This window comes from Amblyomma mixtum, chromosome 2, assembly GCF_055824585.1.
Source record: "Amblyomma mixtum isolate Tamu chromosome 2, ASM5582458v1, whole genome shotgun sequence".
Lineage (NCBI taxonomy): Eukaryota > Metazoa > Arthropoda > Arachnida > Ixodida > Ixodidae > Amblyomma > Amblyomma mixtum.
In genome coordinates, this window is record NC_143013.1 from 289,871,611 (window position 1) to 289,891,778 (window position 20,168).

General features: G+C 44.4%; 1 protein-coding gene across 1 annotated transcript in view; it reads left to right on the forward strand.

Moving 5' to 3' along the window:
• Positions 1-7,498, forward strand: part of LOC149364412 (uncharacterized) — a 42,250-nt gene extending 34,752 nt beyond the window's left edge. The window contains exon 2 of the mRNA XM_089570109.1: positions 1,652-7,498. Within this exon, the coding sequence (XP_089426235.1) occupies positions 1,729-4,236 (2,508 nt within the window). The 5' untranslated portion in view covers positions 1,652-1,728 and the 3' untranslated portion in view covers positions 4,237-7,498. The remainder of the gene's footprint in view (positions 1-1,651) is intronic.
• The last annotated feature ends 12,670 nt before the right edge of the window (positions 7,499-20,168 follow it).

The following is a 20,168-nucleotide window of genomic DNA, read 5'->3' on the forward strand; positions in this document are numbered from 1 at the left end:
ATACGAAGACGGATCAGAACAACACGCCTCAATTAATACACATATTAAACCACAGCGCATGGTATGTAATGCATGTACCGTAATCGTGAAAAGATTTGATTTGCTTGGCACAATGCAATGTCAAGGTTATCACCGAAAGAGCTAACAAGTGAAGGGCTTTTGTTTTGGGCAATGTATGCTGAATGAGTGGCATCCAGTTATCTTCTAATGGAGGTTGCGTAGAAATCAGTGCAGGTGACTTTGTGGCTAGAGTCGTCTACACTGCGCAAATAAAATAGACGTTTGTATAGCTTTAGAGCTCAGGCAAAAAAAAAAAAAAAGAAGGCATGTGTATGCCTTCATGTTAGTTGGAATAAAGACTGCCATATTTTACGTTGAATTTTACATCCGAATTTCCTCACTGCTGTACATGCTTCACTATAGTTCCAAATGAGGTGATGCGAATGAATTGAAAACAAACCATCCTTTTTACCCCACCAGTACCAAAGTCTTCGGCTTTATGTCTAAGGCGGCTGAAAAAACACGTTCAATTTGTCGCACAACAATGTCTCGTGGTTATCAAGGTGAATCTTGTGATATTCATGCGGGCAAAGAATTAGCGCCTTCTTTTCTTAACTGAAACCGCAGGCTCCCATTGTAAGCCTCTGGACGCATTGTCTGGAAGAAAGCATGAGCGAGTCTTCTTTGCAAAAGGCGTTAATCAGTAACCCATTCAGGCGCTAAAACATTAAATTACTGCGTTCCAGGAGGAGTCATTCTATGACGCCTTCGGGGACTTAATTTTTACCTCAACGTGTTTTAATACGATGACCCATAGCTTACAGACCAGGCAGGAATTATGGTCGGTAATCTTGTTAAAAATGCGCACACACAACACTGCAGTGTGCCCCAAGTTAATATATACAAAGAGTACAGGGAAGAAATGGCCGGCTGCCATTTTAGCCTGCTGGTTCTTCACTCTGCGTGTTCTGAGGCGCAAAATGCCCGTTATTGGATAATTTCATTCAGGCATGGCACATACCGACGACTGGTAAGCAGCTCGGCTCTCTGTTCTGCGTTTGATCTGATCTTACCTATCTTTGATTGGTAACGCTGCCATTTATTGCCTATTGGCCCCTTGCATGTATGAGAAACACGGCGGTCGTCATTACCGGTAAATATTTTCATATTCTTAAGATCAAGAGAAAATTTGCTCCGGTTATATAATTCAAACTTGCCGCACGCTGTGAGAACATCATTTTCAGACACGCAAGGCCGCGAAAATTAACCTTTGCTTTTCCATTTGCTTTTTTTTTTGGAACCCACATACACGAACCTTTGGGGTGAAAGAAAAATGGCCTCAGCGACTTTTTTTTCTACCACGTGGTGTGTAATGTGATTTAGATATGTGCACCTAATAAAGCCAGAAGTCACGCATAAATCAATCGATTGGCTTTATTGAAATCCATTCTTAAGTTCACGAAATGGAGGACAGCAAATTAGAAGTAAAATCGTGAGCTCTTTTACCCTTTAATTCAAGGAAGCAGTTTCTTAGCTCTATGTCAATTTACCGGGCCTTCATTTTATACGAACGTGCTAATGCGATAGATTTTATAATTCCTCCCATAACTGGAGCTAAATTTGCGTGTTTTCTGTCTTGTTACTTTTACAGGTGAACCCAGCAGCAGATCGAGACGTGGCATAGTGTTTTCTGACGCCGGCCTCTTGCGTTCCTGATCCGGAGAGGCCATGGAGCTGCACGTTGACGGAGATCTGCAGGTGATCCCACGTGTAGGACCACTCGGCACCAACCTCACTGCCCGGAGCCAAGCTCCTGCCTTCCCTAGCTCCATTCTCCTGGACGAATCATCAGGCACCTTACGCTTCGTGCCCTCCGCTGATGCCGATGCCGCTGCTTCGGCCTCCGAACCTGGTGGACATGACGACCAGTCCTCCTCTTTCAACTACATCTCACTCGAAGTGCACTACGTCCTCTTGCTCATCATTATGGTATCGAGCGTTGCCGTCAACGGTCTTGTGTTTGTGCTCTTCTACCAGAGGCCATCTGTGCGCATGACGTCCAACAAATTTGTCCTCAACATGGCCATCGTGCACCTCCTTCAAACATTCATCGTGCTCCCGTTCGTCTTCGTGTCCGTCATGTTCCAGGAATGGATATTCGGCGACGTGTGGTGCAAAATACACGGCACCGTGTCCGTGTGCCTTACCATGGCAAACGTCTTCTCCATCCTGCTTATAGCCGTGGACCGAAACTGTGCCGTAAATAGCCCGCTTCACTACTCCATGACCATTACGAAAAAGCGAACGAGCGGCCTCATAGTGTCTACCTGGGCCTTCGCTGTGATCGTCTCGCTGCCCCCGCTGGTAGGCGTGTCGGACGTCCAGTTCCAGGAGAGCTGGGCAATGTGCACTGTCACGTGGTACGACACCAACCTACTCACCATAGCCTACTCGTGTGTCCTGTGTGTGGTGGGCTTCCTTCTGCCCTTTGTCCGGATAACGTGGATCTACGCGTCCATGTTCCGGGCGGCTCGCAGGAACAGTGCCCGTGCCCGCCTCCACAACATCAACACCAGCAGCAGTGAGATGAGCCCACCCTCGTCTGCTGGACCAGAAGGCGGGGGACATCCGCCTCTCTACTTGCACCGGAGAGTGGCTTGGTCTAAACGGACATCTTCGCTTAGTCAAGCATCTTCGCTCTTTGGCGACGAGTGGAAGGCTGTGCGAACGGGCGTCTTGGTCGTGGTGTCCTTCACCGCCTGCTTCCTTCCATTCTTTTCCATGACTCTCGTGGAGCCCCATGCGCGGACGCGCAACACTGCGCTGCGCAACCTTCCGGCCATCTCGATGTTATTCCTTTACTGTTCTTCGCTCATCAGTCCTTATCTTTACGTAATCAGGAACAAGGCAATGCGCAAGCATGTTCGCAAGATGTTCACCTGCCTGAAGCGCAAGCCCAGCTTCTTCTCTCCGCGCGGCTACCATTACAGTCACCAGAGCCCACCTCAGGAGCGGAAGTGCTCCGACGACTTGAGAGTGCCTGGAAGCACCGTTTCCTTGCGCTCCGGTGGCAGCGTCGACTACCAGCGGCCTCTGGTGACGCACTCCCTGTACCAGAACAAGTCGGGAGACTGGAAGATCGTTAGCGTCACAACAGACCCAAGGCGGTCCCCAACCCGACGGTCATCTCTGATCATGCAGCAGCCACTGTGCGTAGATGAGATGGCGCAGCAGCAGCAGCATCAGCTACAGCAGCAGTCATACTACCAGCATAAATGTGGACCAGGCCTTCGTGGCGCCGCCATTAGGAACGGCTTCTACCGAAGGGCGTCCCTGGATAGCTCGAAGATCATGTGCGCGCGGTTCCCAAGCGCACTCGAGCGAGACCCCGACATCACATCTGTGAAGTCGACCGCTGGATCTGCCGGTGACCGCAGCATGTCATTTCGCATTCGCGGCCGCTTCGCCAACAGGGAGGAATCGACCGAGACTTGTGACACGTCATGCCACAGCAGCTATGGCCAGGAAGACTGGGGTCGTCACTTCATCGATTCGTCGCAACACCGGCGGGCTAGCAATGCTAGGCGCGAGTCTCAGAGTAGCGTGTCGGCTTTGGTCGGAGCCGTTGAGATCTACCAAGCTTCACCTGCAGCAGCCAGCATTGCTCAGATACACCACTACGGCAGCATGTCCTGCGCTTCTCCGGCCTCATCAACGAGCGGGTACCCGTGCCGACCTATGCTGAAGCGGGGCCGATCCTTTGCCTATGACGAGCACGAGATGAGCGTGGCCTTTCCTCCGCAAAGGATTTCCCAGTCCGGAGGGCTCAGGAAGTCCCACTTTGCTGTGGCAAGGAACTCTCCCAAGCATGGCTCCAGCGATACCACTACGACCACGCTGGAGTCGCTGACGTCGACCGAGTCACAAGACCTGCCCATTATCACATCTCCGCGCTCGATGTCACCCACTTCGACGGCAGCGTATCACTACCCGCCCGCACATATGATGCACCAACCACACCATCACCAGCACTCAGCGCCGCACAGTTGCACTTCCACACCCCTACCTGTCAGCATTATCGCACAGCAACAGCAGCACACTCAGTTGCCTCACGAGTGTCAGGATCGAAGGGACTCTGGCTTTGAGGACACTATGCTGGGGAAGTGTGACATCTGCGACACAATTGTGAACGAAAGCGGTTCTATCAAGGCTGTGAAGTTTATAGAGCACGTATAACAACTGCAGAAGTGCTGAGAGGTCTTGTTCGAACGTTGCCTCTTCTGCTACCTTCCTTATGCCTGAGAACTAGAACTCGATCAGTGCGCGGGCGCGTTTCGACTTCCTTCAGTGTCTCCGCGGCGCGCACCAGGCCTATCATGAATGCGCCAAACACTTGAATGAGCTGTTTTATTAACTGAGTGCATTTCAGAGTATCTGCCTGTATATGCGTGAGATTAGGTGATGTTTCTGGAAGTTTGCGAACTACGCTACAAAGCAGGCTGATGGGTTTCACGATGTGAAAAAAGCCTTCTATGTGCCCTGAATTGGTGAGTGCGGCCTGAATAAGGCTCTAAAATTTTAGAGGCGTTGCCAGTAAATATAATCGCAGTTGATTGAACTAATTAAAGAAAATAAAACATGTGTAACGTACGGCCTTAGGACCAAGTGGGAGGTTGCGTGGGACGACATGCTTTATATAATTTCGAATTCGAATAGAGCCCACCGCCGACGTGGAAAAATTTTGAGACCATCTCGCATTTCACTGACAGGTATTGAGCAGTGCAAAGAGAGCACAATATTCGCTTCCAGATGAGAATGTGCGATTAATTATTGTCAACACCCGAAGACGTTTGTTCGAATGGCATCAGTGTTTTTGTGTCGGTGCGCAGAACTTTCGGAAACCACGGCTGTGCACATAAAGACTTTGATCAAGCAAACTACAGACCTTCATCAAGACGCAAGATGTGTAATTACGCGATATTGCTTTTCTTTTACTTTGGAACTCATATTAAAAGTGCCGTGTACACTATCTCAGAGCGTCCAGGTGAGGAAGCCTTCATAAAATCAACATGGCATCTTCGGGAAAGACAATTGCGCTCCTGTGCTGCATTTCAAGAGATGATGATGTGCCTAATGCGTCGCATGGAAATGTGCTGGTATTTATGTGAATGTTGGACCATTGTGCAAAGAAGTTTATGAACGTTGTTGTGATCAAGTAAACTATATGTTATTACATATTGTGTAAAGCATAATTATAAATCTACTTATATAAAACGACCTGCCGTGATATTTTCTCGCTAGAATATTGCTGCTATTAGAGAATTTACCTATACTACGCGTTACTCATTGCCAAAAAATCTACGACAGAAAATATCAAATCCACTAGTTTTCTGGCACTTTTCTATAATATTTGAAACTATAAGAGGTATGTTTAAATGCATTGTGTTTTTTTTTGCGTTTGATCTTACCTAGCACTGAATGCAGATTTTAATTTGCTGGTTTTGAGAAGCTGCTGCTGTAACTGCCCTGAAATTAGTGTGAAACATTCAGAGGTTCCATGGTCGTGAAGTTTCGTTTTCTTGCAAAAATTAAGAGTTGTAATATGTTCTCAATAAGGAAGAGATGTCATTTAACTAAGCGAAGTTGACAGTAGCTCATATTTAGAGTTCTTAGCAATTGGCTAGCGCGGAGCTCGTCAAGGTATTATTGCGGCATTTTCGTATTCTCTACTCCGCGTAACAGTTTCTCGGTTTTATGCTTCAGATGATGGAGTTTAGCGCTGTCTTAAACTTCACTAGCATTTTGTCTACAGATTGTCCCCGATAAACCAATAAGGAGCCATCGAAGCGTTTCTTAGGTTTGCTGAAGCTATTATGGCTTGTGGTAGGAAAGCTGCTCGCAGAAACTTGAAGAACAATCAAAATCGTTAATTTTTATTTTGTGGAGCTTTGCTTGCCCATAGGAAAGATCGCCGGATAACATCTCTGAAGCATCTCCGAAGTCGACTGCAAATTTCTTTTTTGGTTCTCTTCTGTAATAATAATTACTTACCCTGCCCCTTTCTAAAAACGCAAGCTTGAAAAAAGTAAAAACAATAAATTACAACTTCACTGAACACCAAAAACCTACAATCATCGCATAAATTGTTGTGTTTAGTCTCGTTACAACCTTATGCAAGGCTGACCTTTCGCAAAGTTCTTGGGTTAACGTACAGGGGTAGGTTGAAGGCCAACAGGGTGATACATTATTTATTTTACAGATGTCGTCTATCCCCCGAGGTTGTTATGAATGAATGAGAAGTTGGCTTCACCTCTTTATAGCTCACCAGCTATGTAATGTTCATAGTATCTCGTTTTGGTTTCGGCAACCTTTGTCTTTCGTGGCATTCCACTGCGGCTGTCTTAAGCTACGCTGTTTTCTAGCACCTGCGATTGTACATAACGCGTGATAGCGTGTAGTCTTTTCTTGGTATAATGTTAGGTGTCGTATTGTTGCTGTGGCTGTGTGATTTCTTTTTTGTGCTTGTATATATATATATATATATGTCTTGCTTAAGGTGTTCTCAGTTCACAATGAAAATTCTGATAGCAGTTTTGTGTATATGTCTTCGTGGTGTAGTTGCTTGTGGACTCTTGTCATTATCTTTACCTTCCGGCCCACGCAGAGTAGTGCTGTGATGTGTACCATGCTTTTGTGCAGTAGTTTTTGTCACTCTTGTTTAAGCCAGTGCTGAAATACCTTGGTTAACTTTGAGTGTTGTGGTGTAAACGAACAACAGTTATTTCCTTTTGCACTCCGAAAGCACTATCTTTTTTTTTGTCTCGTGACAAAGTGCATATGTGCGCACAAAAAATTGCAATTTCTACCTGTATGTAAACGCTCTTAATGTTTACGACATAACTTTCTGGAAGCGGTAAAGTCCCAATAATGAAGTCTCATGAAAGCAGCATAATTTCTCGAAAATATTAAAAGGCTGCTAATCAAAATAATAAGAAAAATATTTAAAGCTAGATTGATGCCCTAAATTAATTGACTTTCCAAAAACACGTTGAATTGCCGGAAGCAAAGCCATTTTTAATACCGCTTTGTCTCTGCGGAAAAGGATAAAAAAGAAACAAGAAACGAAAATCTAAATTTAACAATCATGAAATAACAAGAAATTACGCACTTCTTTAGCACTTTTTTGAGCAAGAACCAAGCGAAAATGAAATCGCGCTTATTTATGTCCTCAAATATCCCGATAGCCTTGGCAGTCCTGACTGAATTCGTATCTTCTTGCTATTCCACCGAATGCATGAGCCGGGATCTTCATAATGAAAATCTCTAAAAAAATTTCAAGATTAAGAAAGGCTGATTCCTGCTCCATAGCCGAAAAGCAGTGTTCTTGAAAGCAGAGATTCATAAGCTCTACCGTGGTTCTCAGCCCGTCTACAAAAAGAAAGTCGATAACAGCTTTCTTTTCCGAAAGTAAAGTACAAGGATAGAAAGCATAACAAAAACCGCCACGTAACTGCATAGAAATATAGAATGTGAAGTTCCGTTTAAAGAAGCCTTTACTGAATATCACACTCGACGTAATGTTCAATACTATGTTCCCGACTTAAGGTTTGTTACGGTAGAAAGTTGCCGGAAAATAAAAATAACTTGTTCGAGATTAAGTTCAGTGCTAATTACTGCCGAGGAACAGGTTAAGGACATATATGCACAAAATATCCTTTTTTCGAATTCCGCCAGGGCATACGCAAAAATGTTCTTATGCGTTATTTATTGACGTTAAGTCAAGAAAACAGCCGAAAAGGAACGGAGCAGTCTATTTTTCACTTAACGGAAGAATTTAATATGACAGTCAGTAATGAGACAAATGATTTCGGAGTTTTAACATATTTCGTAACAAGTTCCATTTCGAAACAGGTAGAAGTTAGAATACATCCACAATGTGTAAGCGTTAGTGAAACAAAATGTGGCTCAGGGATTTAAAAGGAGATCGCGAAAATCTTGAGTCCAAAAGTTATCGATTGCGATTAGCGAGAAAAGCTAAAGGCAAATTTCTGAAAATAATCAAAGCGTACAAAACACTAGAAAATCGGTGAAAATTGAGATTGCGGTACAGACAGACCAAATACGGCGAGAGTAAAAACGCTTCCTTTTTGTGTGTGAAAAAGCGTCGACTGTACGAAGAAGGGGCCAAATTCGCCACTCACTGCCGAAGTGTTCACGAGCTTTGAGCCTTTCATTCATTTCCGCGTTACCGTGTTTACACTATAATAACCGCCCCTTTTCTCTGTAGTGACGCACAATTTTTTGTGATGCATGTTGTCTTGCACGGGGTTCTCTACACGTGATATGGCACCGGTAAGATAATATACGAGCACGACATACGGAATGTAGGACTAACGTCCCAGTCGAAGCACTGCGGACAGAACTCACTCGTTTTCTCGAGCACCAAGACCGTCGATGCTAATGTCAGTTTCTAATTGTATAGGGCGTGAGCCCGCTCACATACAGAGAAATTTTTCGAAATTTCAGGCTCATGATTCGCATTAGAATTCAGGACAAAATGTTTCCACACGGAGCCTGAGATTACATAAAACAGGTATGAATAGCCATATTTTTGGAGGGCTTATGTCACTATGAAAGCTGCGTTTAAAAATTACACCGGTTTTCAATCAGGCACAAAAATTGACAGTAGCTGCACCTCTAGTTCTCATTCACCGGAAGGTCTAGCCACTACGTCATTTTCTAAAGTGAGGAGGTATAGAGGAATAATGCTTATAAAAGTAAATTTATCATAAACGCAGAGGTTGACAGCGGTTTGCATGGTGTTGAAGCGGCCAATGAAAATACGTCAAACGTATGATGTGATAAGAGAGCTTGTTTATGAACAGAGTTGCCACATAAAGCTTTGCTCCCATTTTATGTTCGTTGTAACGTTCGTTTTACTCACAAGAACTAACTTAGACGCTATATCTTAAACATTAATTACCAATAAAGCGAAGGCGCCAGGCAGAAGCAGTCGTAGTCCACGTGGCCCTAACAAATAAAAGATGTTTTAAGACTCTCAAATAAACACGTCTGACAATCTGGTCATGCCGAAAGGAAATATTTACAAATCCTATATTTATAGGCCACTGTTTAAGACAATGCAAAGCTTAACGAAATCGGTCTCTTTAGGATTGTACAGCAGCAATGAAAATTCCTATTTCACTACAGAGCGAGACCTGAGTAGTTTTGGTGTAACACGAGTAGTACACAAATTTCGTTGAGTTAGATTTTTTTAAATGTACGTGATCATCAAAAAATAATGATCGACTTGGAAGTAGCTTTAGATCTTCATAACGTTTTTGTGTACACATTATTTGTTTCATCATTTTTTCTGTTGTGTGTGTACATGTTGCAGAGATTTTTTGTGGCATTCGTGGAGTCGCTCATATAAGAGACATGGATTGTATATCGCTTTTTGCGCGTTGGACTGTGAACGGATTTATGACAGATGGTGCCAGTAGCATATTTACAGTTTACACACATGCCATGTGTTTTTTGAAGTTTTAACAACACAATAAAGCTATTTGTTTTCAACGTTTGACCAATCTGTGTGCTTGCCTCAAACTTTTAATGTGTCCCTTTTTCAATATTTTTTTCTCAATGTCAAGCGCACGCCATCTGTTTGCAGTGCGACATTTGGTCGCTCGGCACAGAATATTGAGTTGATCAGATGGCGCTGGCAGTGTGGCAGTCAGTGTATTGTGTATGCTCTTTCATCTTTCTTCTAAAGGAAATTTGTCTTTCACTCAGTAAGTAGAGAATAAGTGATGAAAAAATAAATCTCAGTAGCCATGAAGAAAAAAAAAACAAGATAAAGCAAAGTGCGGAGGACGGCTCTACAGCTTAAACTGCAGTTGAAGCCTAAGTAATGTGAACACACAAAATAAAGCTTAAGTTGCAATAAAGAAAACATCCCGCACTTAATTTCTTATTTTTCGAGGGAATGAATTCTAATATATGAACTGGGTGATGGTGAAGGTGTAAAACCTTGCTTGGGGCCTAATATAGCGAAGTTCGTGCCGTCCGGGAGGGGCCCTTCAGTGGCTTCCGTCAGCCTGGACTGGTTTACCACCTTGCTCGCTCTGGTCATCCGGGGTCATAACTGGAGAGTACGGCATCCCATTTGGGGGGGGGGGGGGGGGGGGCTGGACTCCAGTCGAACATATACGCCCTGTTTCCTGTCCTCATCAGAAGTGCGTCATCTGGCGGCAGGAGCCGCATCACATGACTGCATAGGACATATCCCCGAGAGCGCCTATTCCCCAGCACCTCGTGGTCCTTATGGTCAGTGCTCACGGCCAGTAATAAAACGCCATAATTCGAGGCCATGAGATACTACTCTCGGCGCGATGACGGCTTCGACGGAAATGCGCCTACCACAGAGAATTTCCGGCGTAACGCTGTTAAAATCTAGGCGCGGGTGAACAAATTTACTATAAGCACAGCAATTTATTCCCTAACAAAGACTAGTGAAAATATTAACATTTTCACATTGTTGCTGCATATATAACATATATGCACATACGAGAAAACCTAGTTGTATTCTCTGAAATGCTCGTCAAGGAAGTATGGAATACGGTGGACCCAAATGAACACACAAGCACTTGCACAGAAATGTAGACAATGCGTGCAACACAAGGTAAGCTTCATGCTGAAAATAAATAAGCGCAAGCCGCTTGAAGGGACATGAAAGTGAGGAGCTATTGCTTTATCCTGTACTTGCATTAGCGTCCTCTTCTGAAATATAAGCCACTTTCTCGCTGCTCGAATTAGCGGATGTCTAACTTTGCTTTCGCAAGCAAAGCAGCGTCTGGCGGATTGTACAGTCGTCCACACACGCGAGCTCTACTCTGCATTGGTGACAATCACCACTGCCTGACGAGCCTTATGCAGTTCTTAAAGAGTCGTGGAGTGAAATCCTTATATTAACTTTCACTTCACTTCACTTCATTTTCCCTTCAGATATTACAAACGTTTTCAAAAACTGCTAGACCAATAGTCGAAGCTAGTATAGGTCCAATGTACACATTTGTTATTACAGCAACAGAAGACACGAACATGAAACTCGGTTATAAATGATCAGTGAACAAAGTAATATTGAGCAACACTCAACACCAGTCATAAAAAGATTAACAAACATAACGCCCAATCTTGATCACCTCCAACCAAAAAATTAAATTAAATTAAATCATGGGAGTATGAATGCACGATAAGGTCGTGTTTAGAGCCATAGGGCACTTGTAAATTAGAAACCTGTACTCCGTCGTGCACTGCTTGAGCGCTCAAGACAGGTCTGTAGAGGACTGTACAAGTTTGAAAGGTACGATCTGCGAAAAAAAATCAGCAGTAATGTTTTGTCGGAAGTGTATGGTAGTGCTGTAGAGAACTTATTAGATTATTCTCTGGCTTCGAATAAGTACTCTAAATTTGCTCACGAATATACTTTCCTTAAGAGGATTGAAAATGGAAAAGTTTGTCAGGGCAATGCACAGTGAAATGTGAACAAAGCGACAGAGTAAAACATTGCGTTACTAAGGGCATTTTTGTGGTGATTGAGTACTCTTTGGTAAACCTTGAAGCATGGTCCAAAACACCACTTTAGTGACTTGTAAGCTTCAATAAAAGCGTAATAAAAAATCTTTACAGAATATAAAAATCTGAAATAAGTAACTTTCTTTTACGGTATTCACTCTCAGTGTCAAAGCAAGAAAGGTGTAGGTGGGAACGGTCACTAAGATGATTAAAGAAATTAGATTAGTAACTGAACAAGTACTCAAATAAAGGCGGCTTTAATTTCAAAGTTAATAAATCACTTGAATCTATGATAATCAATAGCTAATGATTGATTTACAAGAACCCGCCATTACCTCGAATATGAAAAATGAAGTTCATGAAAAATCTTATCCGGGTAAACGAGCATCATGAGGAGTGGTAAACAATTGTCTGGTGGTAGCACTGCCAGGTACGAATTATTGTGCGCGAGCACAGTTTTTTGCTGGCGGACATCAACTTCACGTACCTGAAAGCGCAGTTTATGTATCCACTGACCAATAGGGAGCCAGTTATGCGCGTCTTCAACTTTTCCATCATCTATGCCAATTTATTCAATGTACGCCTGCGGCCTATACTCCAGTGCCTTGTTTCTGCAGCAGTGTCGTCAATGCCAACGCGGTTTGCCCCATTGCCGTTTTTCTACCAGAACGTTGCCCACGCCAACGCATGCAGCGCACATCTTTCTGTCACTACCACCACGTAGCTCAAAGCGCAAATGCTAGTTTGTTAGTAGTATTAGTTGATGATAGCAGTATTAGTTGATAGGTGAGGGTGTGTTGCAGTTTACCACGAAGTGTGATCGGCTGAGGCGATAGCCTAGTGCGTTCGTGTTGTGCGCGTGGCCAGCGATACAGATTTGTTCTCGTCGCCGTGGGTTCGAGACCCAGTTGTGGCAATATTTACTTTATGTATTTAAAAATTTTTATATTTATGGTTTGCCGAAAGTAACGCTCAAGATCAGGCATCGCACAAATCGGTGAGCCAATTTTACCTCGTGAAGCATTGCTTTCGCACTAAAATATGCCCGACTATTTATCGTGGTTAGGCCAAATGCAAACTACGTGCGCTAGCAATTCGGTTTTCACTTCAGTTTCGATTTCGGTTCGATGACCGGTTTAAGAGAGCAATAGGGCAGCTGTCTGCTCTGGATCCAATGCGTACAGATGGAAGTTGCTGATGACGACGACATCCTAAGCGCTGCTCGAGAGAGTGGCCGTTAAACACGCGATATTTTCGGCTGCCGCGATGAAGTAGTTATCTAATGCAGTGACCAGCGAAGCGGATATGTTCGCGCCGCCGCGTGATCGAAACGCACTTGCGGCCGTGCAGTAATTTTCAATAAAGTGTTTTGCATAGTTGGCACTATAGTCGGCAGATTGCCACCTGCCCACCGCGATAGGTGGGCCACTGTCAGAGGTTTCTGACAAACAAACATCTGTGAAATATAAAATTGGGGTTGTAAAGCTAACAGTCTAATAAAGTGTTTAGAAGGTAGAAAATAATCTTTCGTGGAATGAAACTGATAGCAGGTCGGGGGTATGATTTCTTGGTGCCATGCTTTCGATTTTTTTCCTCACTGGCGCTCAAGCTAAAGCGCAAGATATTTAATAGATTATAATAATGACTGTTATTCTCTGGAAGTCAAGTTACACAATATTACTGCATGTAGGTGGCTTTAAAAGTTTAGTGTTTTGCTGAATACATGCCACATTTCCTAAACTCATGCAAAAAATAACGTGGAAGATGCAATAAAATTCAACTCCTTCCGCCGATCATGCTTTCGGCGACATTTCTGATGGGATTTATGAAGAAATGCGAATGTAGAGATAGGTGAAAAAACGCATTAATTCTGAAGCAATTTCTTTTGTAGAGTGAATCGCAGGTCATAAAGAAATGGCCTCCGTAAATCATTTTACATTTATTATTCTCAATTTTCCTGCGCTATAAACAGAAAAAAACTTCAGACTGCATAATAGTCTCTACAGGGCTTTGTTAGTTAAGCATGTCTAAAAAAATTACTGGTCAAGAAACCTACTTTGTGAAACGTATGACAGGTGCGTGTATAAGTCACAGCCATGAGTGACTTTTAGTGGTCGTGCTGAAGAAATAAACCGCCTGTTGAATAAACACTTCCGGAACTATTTATCGAAAAATAGGAGTAGCGCTTATTGCTCGGAATAACTTCCACTTAAATATTCCAATAATTTCCTTATGTTCACCGGCGTTACTGTTCTTCGGTTTCAAGCGGGAATCACGCTCACGGTGTGCATTCCGCTACCCGTATATATGTTTATTTTATTCTTCAAGCAAACAAGACAGTGTTATTAATCGTATGCAAGAGAAACTAAGCATGCTTCGCTGACGTAAGAAGGAAAATATGCACAGGATAGAGAAAGGTTAAGGAGAGATAAAAGAGAGGGTTTGCAGCTATATATCCTGAACATAAACGTGCGAAGAAGATGGGAGGCAAAATGAAGACTCGCTGAAAGGGCAACAGCACGAGAGGCTAGTGCGCCACAAGCTACACCAGTTAGAGGAAAAGAAAGTTCTCCAAAGGATTCCGAAGCAGGAGTTTTTGGAGCTCTCGCTTGCAGCGTGAAAGGCTGGAAGATGCCGCAGCAAAGTATCGCTTTGGCACAACTCGAGAAGCTCACACGCACTTCAGCCACTAGAAACAAGTTACAAGCAACAAACTCGCTTTCATTTCGTCCGCACCAGCACGGTTAGTAAGAACATATAAAGAACATGTTCCTAAAAACGGTTACGGGTCGCTCACGAATCGTTCGCAGCAATGTTATCGTCGAAACGTGTTATGGGTATATTGTACAAAATGAGACGCACGTTGAGATATAGGCTGTGCGTTTTCTCAGAGAGCGGAGATTTACATTTTTAAAAGTGCAAGCGAGCAAGAAGAAGAAAAAAAAAGACATCGCAATGCGCGATAGTCTAGGAGGTGCTTTCATACTTCTCTGACATTTAAATATTTGTTGTTTTATTTTTATTTTTACCACTTTTCTTGGGGTCTTGAGGTTCAGCTAGTGTCCAGCGTCCCAACTGAACCTGTCGGCCGGAGGCTGCACCTGTTGAAGATGTCTCACATTTCCTTTGCAACAGGCACGAACAGTGAGCATTTCTCTTCACATTTTCATACCTGGATGTCGTGTCTATTAGCGCAGTAGTTTTAAAACATATTGGTTTATTGGTTTATAAGCGTTTCGCGTTCCAAAGCGACTAAAGCTATGAGGGACGCCTTAGTGAAGGGCCCCCGAAATTTCGACCACTCGGGGTTTTTTAGCATGCGCTGACATCGCACAGTACACGGGCCTCTAGAATTTCGATGGAGGCGAAATTCTAAAGGCCCGTGTAACAAAATCTTAGTAATAGCTACGTCTGATAGCAGTCGCTATGCGACTTCTCCTACCGGCAAGAACTGCTTCTAGCAGGTTCCGCTACCCTTCGTACAGGCCATATGGATAAACTCTTGGTCGGAACAGAAAAGCCTCTAAATATAACATCAGCCGAAATGGCACCTGCTCTGGCAATAAGTGCCATCTACGCGTAATACTTTTGTGAAAATTGTGAACAAAAAGTTATCAGAGAATGACACAACCTAGTCGAAGTGCGTAGTTGTTTAATGCCTACCGCTTTTTCCCAGATTAGAGTTTGTCTCCCCGCCTGGCACCACCACAGTGTAGTCATAAACACAGCGTAGTCAAAATCAGCACTGCAACTAACGCAATTACTCTAAATGCCGTCGAGGCAATGGAAAGAGAAAGCAACTTGAATAGTGTCCATAACATAAGAGTAGCGCAAAACCTGGACGACGGACACAAGGGGAGAGAACACACACCAACAACACAGGCGCTAACCTCTGACTGACGAAGAAAACCAAACCCAACCAAGTGAATGGAACCTGAGCAAAAGTAGCGCATGCGCTGACCTAAGATAAAAAATCGAAAAAAAGGTGCGAAATATGCGATAAAAAATGTGAGATTACGGATGTTTTGAACCCAAGAAGGCCAGCTCTCGTTTAGACAAGGAAATGGACGGAGTACTAACGCAGTTATCTTGTAAGGCAGCAATCTGTGCAGCTTCCACAATTTCGCGAGTTAGCTTATCTCTACTCTTAGCAACGACTGAGCATTTGTCCAAAAAAGGCACGCACTTGCAATCTTTGCAGTGCAAAGCTAGATTCCTGCCGGTATAAGTCTTCATGTTATTATTGTGCTCTCGAAGCCTATCGTTCAGGCACCTACTGGATTGCCCAATATACTGCTTGCCACAGGAGAGCGGAATGTTGTACACAATGCCCTCAGTACATTTAACAAATCTTTTCCTGTGGCGGATGGTACACTGCTGCCTTTGGGAGCTATGTGCGGAGGGCACGGACCTTTTGCATAACACACTGAGCTTTTCTGAAGCTGAAAACACCACGCCAGCGTTTGCCTTTTTCCCTATTTTCTTGAGATTGTGCGCGAGACAATGCCCGTAAGGAATGGCAGCCACCTTGACTCTCGTTTCTTCTGTAGTGTTAGGTTCTTTCCGGAGCTTCTTTTTCAGGAGGTTTTCGGCGACTGAACCCACGAAATCTTTAGGCTACCCTGCTTCGAGGAACCTCGCGAGTTGTTCATGAAAGCTAGATGCGGATTGATGGGGGCATGACTTTTCAAAGGCGTTTTCCATGCAGAGGTTAATAATGCCTCGTTTCACGAGTTTAGAATGAGCTGATGTGTAAGGTAGAAGCGGTTTGTTGGCGCGAGGTGAATAGCACCAGCAAGCGTGGTTGTCCATGAATTTAAGCCGAATATCGATAAACCTTATCTGTGAGTCAGTAGGCATTTCGCTAGTCAATAGTAGCGGGTTAAAACGCCCTTGTACAATGGTCAAAATGCCTGAAGTAACGGCCTCGAGGTTCGAAGGTGTGCTGTTAACAAGGAAGAGAAAATCATCAACAAATCTGAAGATTCTAACCACACAAGAATTAGCAAGTCGGTCTTGGAGGATCCTGTCAAGGTGTGCAAGGTATAGGTTACTAAGTGCGGGGGCCAGGCAGGACCCAATGCATAATCCCTGCTTTTGAATGAACGGAACGTCTTGAAAATTTATGAAGGTGGAGCGCAGAAAAAACAACAGCAATTCTAAAAAACTATCAACAGACAGCCGTGATTCATTTCGAAATGACACCGCACCGTAATGAAGGATCGATTCTTCAACTATGGTAAGTAGGTTATCATGAGGCAAGGAGTAATACAAAGCTTTAACGTCAATGGAGAAGCCGAGAAGGCTCTTGTCGGACAACAATTTCACAGCATTAACAACTTGTTCTGAATTTCTTACAACAAACGGGTCACTGACAGGCAAAATATTAAGTTTTTCTTGGAGAAGAAACGAGAGGCAAGGTGGCTGTGATTCCTTACGTCCATTGTCTCGCGCACAATCTTAAGAAAATAGGGAAAAAGGCAAACGTTCGCGTGGTGTTTTTAGCTCCACAAAAGCTCAGTGTGTTATGCAAAAGGTCCGTGCCCTCCGCACATAGCTCCCAAAAGCAGCAGTGTACCATCCGCCACAAGAAAAGATTTGTTAAATGTACTGAGGGCATTGTGTACAACATTCCGCTCTCCTGTGGCAAGCACTATATTGGGCAATCCAGTAGGTGCCTGAACGATAGGCTTCGAGAGCACAGTAATAACATGAAGACTTATACCGGCAGCAATCTAGCTTTGCACTGCAAAGATTGCAAGTGCGTGCCTTTTTTGGACAAATACTCAGTCGTTGCTAAGAGTAGAGATAAGCTAACTCGCGAAATTGTGGAAGCTGCACAGATTGCTGCCTTACAAGATAACTGCGTTAGTACTCCGTCCATTTCCTTGTCTAAACGAGAGCTGGCCTTCTTGGGTTCAAAACATCCGTGATCTCACATTTTTTATCGCATTTTTCGCACCTTTTTTTTCGATTTTTTATCTTAGGTCAGCGCATGCGCTACTTTTGCTCAGGTTCCGTTCACTTGGTTGGGTTTGGTTTTCTTCGTCAGTCGGAAGTTAGCGCCTGTGTTGTTGGTGTGTGTTCACTCCCCTTGTGTCCTTCGTCCTGGTTTTGCGCTACTCTTATGTTATGGACCAATAACGACATGCCCAAATTTCCACCCTGTTGAATAGTGTCTCGCAGCGGCTACGCTAATAACTTACGTAACCTAAGGAGCGCCCGACTTTATTGTATTATGGCTGACGCCTCAAGATCATTTCATTAAAATGGAATACGTAGTGTTAAGGACTAAGTTGAAATAAAAAAAATAGGGTATATAATAGTAAAATCAATGGCGATACGCAGAGAAAACAGGTAAAATGAAAAGAAGAGGACGACATCGCCTGCAGCGCCCTCTAAGCTAAACGAACGGGCCGCATTGTCATTCTTTCGACCTTCGGCTTTACTTACGGGAATGTCTTCGAGGTATCTTGGCTTTTACTTAATAGTCTCTAGCTTTTTCTGAAGTTCTTGAGAGTGGTTTCTTCTCTTGTTTTCGTGGGTCGTATTCAGAATTGCAGCGCGTTTTGTCTTCGTAAATCTCGTTTTTTATTCTGTTCGTAAAACTGTGTCCCATTTCTTCCATCCTCTGCTTCATCGCGCATCTCTTTTTTCCCCTTCGGTGCACAACCACCACCGAGAGGACCTGGCAACAGCATCAAACCCGACACCCCGACAGGCGCCCACACTTGCCGCGGTCGGAATATGGACACCATCACCACTCTTCGGCGCGAGATAACGTCCTCGTGGTCCCGTGATGAGTACCACGCCTCGCGAGAGGAGCGGTGCGAAGCCGTTAAATGCGACATAAATCAAGTGTTCGCCCCAGTTCTTCTGGAACGCACGGATATTATTGATCACCCCCCCGGTCGGTCGTGCCTTTGCTGCTGCCCAGCGTGCCAGAGAGTTCAGCCGGGCGGGTGTTGCTTCTTTCGTGGCTTCACATCATGTCTTGGCCGACCTACATTCGTGGCACGTGCAAAAATCCTTCTCCGGTCAGGCCCCGTCGTCCACTAGCAACAATGACAACGCCCTTCACCCTCCTCCCCCTGCCTCTATTCATATTTCCTTCGCCCCACTTTCCTGATAGTACTTTTCATCGAGAAAACTTAACGCTTTTGAGGGACAGGGCGAAAAAAAAAAAAAGAAAACAGGTCCCGTGGGTAGATGTAAAGTGTGTACTGAAAAGATGGAAATGTAGTACAGGCCTAAGTGGTCGTAGACGGTTTGTTTCTGGGGCGCTAGAGAGCCTCCTGTTGCTGCTGCTGCTGCTGCTGCGGCTCCTGATTGAGCGTTGTGTGTTGAACAGTTTTGTATCGTGTAGTGGGGGCGCCGCTCGTAAAACCATCGCTGCATGGGACGCGCCCGGCGACACCGCGGGCGAAGTACCTCATCGTGCGACGCTGGGAATTGCGTGTAGGCGGATGTGTGTACCACATCGATCGACGTAAAGCGCGCGGCTCAAGTGGAACATGAAAATGGCCGTAAGTAGGGCACCATAAATGACCGGGATTTTTTCGTTCTATTTTTTTTTCTAAGGTTGCCTCACTTATTTAAATAACATGGAGCTCGCTTATGCAGGATTAAGAGTGCGTTACGTTTCTTTTTTTCTTCCGCTAGCAGGCAAATTTAAATCTTTCTTTGTACGAAGTCTAGAGATGTATGACAACGTAAACTTCAAAAAGTGACACTTTACCATACAAGACCCATAATGCTTCCCTATCCAAGAGCGTCATCTTGGTTATTTGCGCTATGATGCATGCCGAGGTAAATAGCCTCGATAAAGGAGCACTATATGCATTTGCAAAAAAAAAAAGAAACATTTTGTTAAGTTCTAACTTGTGTACTAAACTTCTAAAGAATTGAGAACCGGAGGAGAACATCGGGTTAGCAGAGCATCTGGTGGTAGACCAGTCGTTAAGATCTTTGCGGACGCTTCCCCTGACCCACGCTTTCGTGTTTTCTCGACTTTGCATGCAGCAACGTGCGGTTAGTGCGCTGTTGCGTATTTTGGAACGGCAGGGGTTTTCATTCAGGAATACGAGCTCCAAATTATTGTAAATACAATCCACCATGAACTCTCCTCTAAGCCGAGCAAGATATCTTAACCGCAAGTTTACTCCGTGAACGGGTTCTTGTTCAAGAGCACTCACAAAGACTACACCACACGGACATCGTAAAAAGTGTATCATTCAAAACTGCCAATACATCTACGAGGCAGCGCCACTTTCCCATCCCACTTCCTTTGCCCCACCCAGCAGGATCTACCCCTATAATAGACAGGTTGCTGAGAAAAATCCACTTCTATACGCTCCGAACCCGGTGCGGCCTTCATCTCTACGGCTACCGCTCGTGACCCTGTTTCCCTAACTGTGCCTAACACCGCGCTGCTCTCGAATCCTACCTGTTTCCCTGCTCCCTAGTCTCTTTGTCCATCCAGCTCCCCCAAGTCCCCTCTCCCCACCGACTCACCCTCGGCCTCTCAAATTGCACCGGCGAACAATACCCACGATATCATTGGTGCCCAAGTGATAGGATCCGAATGAAGCTCT